Raw genomic sequence first — 5,780 nt, 5'->3', positions numbered from 1 at the left:
CTAATAAATCTAGTTCTCGAAAAAAATGTTCCAAGGGATATTTAAAGGCTTTGGTACATTTTCTGTTGATATATAATTATAATTAGAGAGGATATTTGTGGATATTATAATAATTTAATAGTTGAATTCATGAGTCGATTGAAGTAAGACCACCATGGGAAACCTTGAAGCACTCGACGGCCGTTTCGTCCAATTGTGGGACTCCTGAGCAGTGCGCATCCATGAAATTACTACCGATAATTATTGATGCTATAATCTATCGTATATTGTTTAATTAAGTCTATTTTCCAAGTGTATACTATAATCGTACCCAGTAAGTTAGCTGAGATTCTTCGAACTCAGTATATTCACTTTCATTCTAAAACAAACCGACGGTTAACTCCTGTTATCATCATCTGAATTCTTTGTCTTTACCTAAACTACAGTAATAATAATAATAATAATAATTCCAGTAACTTCTTTTCTGTATTTTATGGTGTGATCACAAGTGATAAGTAAAGGTTATAATTATCTAAGTGTATTCATACACGTATACATATGTATTATTGAAATGACCAAGTTGTCATGATTATTCTCTCTATCTTTTGTTTTGTAGAATAATTTCATTTCATTTCACCAAGTTTCATTTGATTATCTTCATTTGTTATGATTTATATTGAAGTTATCATTATCATGGTCATTATTACTATGATTATTGATAAAAATCATATCTGACTTCATCATCATCAAAGAGGTCAGCATCGAGGTAACATGCTGGTGTGATTTAGTCATATCAACATATAATGTACAGGTTATCGTTCTTCTATGGAAAAAATATACCTTTTTGATTAAAAAAATACCTCAGTGTACAAAAGCGCAATTAATTAGTAGACAGTACAAGAAATAATTTGACAGAACTATTCAAAAGTGTACAACTTAATGAATAAAGAACAGTGCAGCCTAATTGAAAAAGAAACCATTCCTTTATTGATGTTTGAAACTGTCAATGAATCCAGAGATTTAAGTCTCTACTGAAATGTTCTTCCTTTAATGAATCAACTTCTTCAACATATACCAGTTCCTAGAAATTAGAAAAAAATAATGACACAGGATTGCAATTAGTTTCGTTTGTTTTGCGTTTAAATATCTACGACCCTTGGTTGATTAATTTCACTCGCTCATTCAAATATTTTTTTCTGCACTTACCGAACTCTTTGAAATTATCTCTATTTGATTATTTCTCTGAAAAAGCTTGAATCAGTTTGTCGAGTGAAACACTGTGAATATTTAAATTACAATCGTCCAGATTATTTTAAATATAATCTTAAGTATAGCCTAGTCGAATAAACTTCAGTCATATATATATATATAACTGCTGAACGTTTTAATTAGTAAAATCGGCATTGTTTACTCCTTGAAGTGAGATACATCAGAAAAGAGCTTGGAATTAGAGATACTAAAGTGTTGTCTACTGACAAATACTATAATGAGTAATGAATACATAAATTTAACTACATAGACTGTTAGTATCCACTGATTCGATCTTAGAGATTTGTATACTGATTAGTTTATTTAACTGCTGTGTATTTACAATTGACTGATAACTGAGTAGTGACCAATGTCATGTTTTTCAAGCTCTTCTTAGTGTTGATAGGATACTGCCAATCTTGTTTTAGTGTGGTCACTAGTCTGAGTGATTCGACATCGCGCGCACTATGTTAACATGTAAGGTAGTGGTTGGAGGAAGTTGATGAGAAACTGTAGGCCTAGGTCTCGTACTGTTTAGCACTCGTCAACAAGTTGTACCTATAAACTTGAAGGAATTGATGCTTTGTGTGACATTTACGGTCCTACTGGTTATGCTCGAAAATATAAACCATTGTAATTCCCAAAAGCATAGAATTAAAACTCAAAGACTGTTACAAATAAAGATTAACTGATTCTTCAAAAACATCTTAACAACAAGTTGTCCAAAATCGTGTTATCATCCAACCAAATACATTCATTTATATAGAGATTTTAGACACATGTGATGATCAGTTAATGAATATTATATAAATGATAAGACAAGCAAAGTTAATGTAAAGTGCATCTGAAGTTCACACAGAATAATACAAAATTTATAAATAAACACGGATTGTGGCTAGTAGTGGAATCCAGGACGGGCGTCTCGTCCTATTTGGTACTCGTCAGCTGGATGTATCTACATCTCAGAGTTAATGTTGACTCTGAGATTCGAACCCAGTACCGTTCGATTCAATTGTCATCTCGTTATCCACTTAGCTACTGAGTCCTGATAGCTATCTGGGGTAAAGTTTAATTCACTTGGTATTGTTTGCTTGTATCTACCTATTTCACTGCTTATAAAACCTGTGACTTAAGGAAATATCGAGGCAATCTGCACAGGATACACATATGCTAATAAGAGACTGATCAATTGCAGTCCTGAACAACAATGGGAAGACACAAGCAAACAATACTAAGTGAATTGAAATGTATGATTGTTACACTACATGAAAGTTTAGGTCTATCACACTGAACATGATGTACATAAATAACACGAAACTTACTAACCAGAATTTGTATTAAACTGGAAAATATAACCCCAAAATCTTAGTGACAAAACCGATTTTAACTATCATACCGAAAGTAAACTGATATTTAAACTGAATAAAATGTTACGTTAAGAATAATAAACTATGTAAAATTTGCGACCATTGGAATAAAAAAAAATAATTTCATGGAATATTACAATGAGTTAAAGAACATCCTTGAATTTGTCGTCTTTTTCCGACTTCTCATTCTGGATCAACCCTAATGATAAACAATCTCCACAAAACCCCTTCTGATAATAATAACAATAATCATATGCTTACTAGTGACTGACTTCGAGAATTAAATCCAGGAGTTCTAGTGAGAATTGGTTGAAGTTAGACATTAACACCGTTGGATGCCGGTCGGCTCAGTGGTCTATCGGTTAAGTGCTCTGGCGCGAGACTGGTAGGTCCTGGGTTCCAATCTCACGAGAGCGGGATCGTGGATGCACACTGCTGAGGAGTCCCACAGTAGGACGAGACGGCCATCCAGTGCTCTGAGGTTTCCCATGGTGGTCTAGCTACAATTGACTCACGCTTTCAACTATGAAAATCCATGTAAGTAACCAATCATTGGTTTATCTACTACCAGATATGATATTATTGTTCATATTGTCAAGTAATGAAATCTAACAAAGAATCGATGAGCAGAGAACAATAATGTCCTGTCAATCTATTACAAATTTTTTTTTGTTTTTGATTTTATTCTTTAAATCTCATCCGTTTAACATTCACATAGTTATACAAAAAAAAGTAAAGAATATTAAATACTACTGTATCAAATTATCAGTATTCAATGAATGACCTTAATATAGTCTAGACTGAAATGATTATTCCGGAAAATTCTTAAGTCATAATCGTATGATCAGTGATATAAATAACGGGATTTTTTCTTTTATCTTCAAAAGTATGGCGGTTATTTTCATTTTTTGTGTTTGAAATGTATCATCAATTTCTTTCACAATAAACCAAAACAAAATTTTTTTTTGGTTTTTAACTTGGTTAGTAATTAATCATATAGTGAAATATTCAAATATAATAAGCTGTGCAGACTAAATGTACCAATGTACAAGGTTGACTATTTTGTGTTTAAATGAAAAAGGTACATTCAATTGAATGATTACCGTAAGTGTACACTGATGGTAGTTAATTAAGTAGCTTAATAAAATACAGAGATCTGTAAGCCTTTTTTTCCTAAAAACAAAAATAATAGAAACTCATGACTGTCATATTAAAATGATAACCAAATCAAGAAAAACATAAACCTATCAACAGTTTTTCGTTCAATGAACAATTTCATAATATTCGATTGGTATCTATGTCAAAATGGGTATCCAATGATGAGAAGATGATGTAAGAAAAGATATTCTTTAAAACTGAAATATTCTTCTCTTGTACTTATACTAAGATTCGAGTAAACATTATCATCATATATAAGAAATAAGGAAAAAATTAGGTTCGATACTACTTTGTACCATTAGACTAACCAAAACAACTAGTAGTTTGTAACAATTTCTGGTCGTCATGATGATAGTCACTGTTGGTAAGTTAAAACAGGCATTCGAAAAAGCATTTCATTATAACAGTATTGAAGATGTTTTCATTGTATTGAGCTCTTTATACGAGTCTAGGTTACTTAAATGATTTAAACACTTGATCGTTATCGTTCTTGTAATAGGCTAGAATATTAACTCATCATTCAAGTTAATAAACACCTGTAATATCGTTAATACCCATACAACAAACGGGACTGGATTCAGTATATAGTAATCAATTATTATTATTATTATTATTATTATTACAAATTAGATTCTCTGTTCTTTATTTTCTATTTTTATTTTAGTTGCCAAAAAGCCCATTAGATTTACTTCATCAAACATGTGAACGACTACTCAATGAATGTGCTGATCGAAACAGAAAGCCACTGAAATTTCGTTATATTGAAATTACTTCTATGGATCATAATTGTAATTACAATCAGAAAAATAGAATGAATAATAATGTCAATGATTTAGATAAAACCAATGCGTTAACTGTTAATATTCAAAATAATGCATCTAAATGTTCTAACGAAATTCTTGATTATTCTATGAAACAGATGAAATATCATTATTATGCTTCAAATACAACAAGTCCTTTATATTCAACAGCATCGTCTAATTTACATAATTCTTCTCCGACTTTCCCTTTTTCATGTTTCACTTCATCCGCTTTCAAATTTTCAAATCTTCCCTTTAATTCTTTAAATGATATTTTAATTTTACTACAACAAGGACTAATCGATCCAGAAGTATTATTATCAAGTGTTAACATCTTACAGCAACAATCAACCTCTTCATATTTGAATCCAACTAAACAAACATTAAAACAAGATAATCCTGAAAATGAAAATTACTTTGAAAATTTAAAATTAATTTCCTATTTCTTAAGCTATTTGTCATTGTTGAAATGCCTTCATAGTTCAAATACAACAGACTGTCCAAACATTTTGAATGGTAGTATAAGTGGGACATCAGGTGAAGATAGCAATATATGAGTATGTATAGGACCATTTTTATGTTTGTTTTGTATCCTTTTTATAATATAAAATGTTTTCTGTTAACCAATATTATATTATTTCTTCTTATTATTATTTTTATAAACAATTTTATTTGTGTTTTATTTTTATAAATTATTCATATACTACTTATTTAGATACTTTATTTTCTGATTGTGTTTAATTAAAATTATTGGGCAGCAAGATGGATAATATCAAGGAATTTAAATAAAACCAGCTTATAAAATCTATTCGCCTTCCATTAGATTTTTTGGGATTTGATACGTCTCGTCGATTGTACGCTATATTCGTTCCTAAGCTATTCTGGTAACCCACAGGCTAGAACTACTCAGCGACTTGAACACCAGAGAGAAGATGCAAGTATGAGAGAAAACACTTTGCTCCAAGGTTGTAGCCAATCGTTATGACTTGCTCAAGGTCGTCGCTAATTTGTTATGACCTTACAAATTAAACAAGGACGCAACTCGCGTGAATTATCCACCAATAGAATACGACTTCTCCGAACTTAACACGGTGACAACCAAGGACGTCCAGTCAGTATGAGTAATCTCGCGTCCTTATTGGTCCTTAATCGACCTAGCCCGTCCACTTGAGTCCAGAACACCAACAGCAGCTTCAGCTATGCGAATCGTTTATTTCAAGCATACTTT

The 5,780-nt window shown here is 31.4% G+C and overlaps 1 protein-coding gene across 1 annotated transcript; it reads left to right on the top strand.

Annotated features, from left to right (window-relative positions):
• Positions 1–3,689: 3,689 nt before the first annotated feature.
• On the top strand, positions 3,690–5,109 carry Smp_158590 (hypothetical protein; the record flags this gene model as incomplete). Its single annotated transcript, XM_018800008.1, has 2 exons — positions 3,690–3,698; positions 4,417–5,109. 2 exons carry the CDS (start codon positions 3,690–3,692, stop codon positions 5,107–5,109), a joined length of 702 nt encoding a protein of 233 aa, XP_018646569.1.
• Positions 5,110–5,780: the final 671 nt, after the last annotated feature.

The sequence above is a fragment of the Schistosoma mansoni genome, assembly GCF_000237925.1.
Source record: "Schistosoma mansoni, WGS project CABG00000000 data, supercontig 0142, strain Puerto Rico, whole genome shotgun sequence".
Lineage (NCBI taxonomy): Eukaryota > Metazoa > Platyhelminthes > Trematoda > Strigeidida > Schistosomatidae > Schistosoma > Schistosoma mansoni.
The sequence above is the reverse complement of the archived record's forward strand: the minus strand, read 5'-3'. Positions and strand labels throughout refer to the sequence as shown.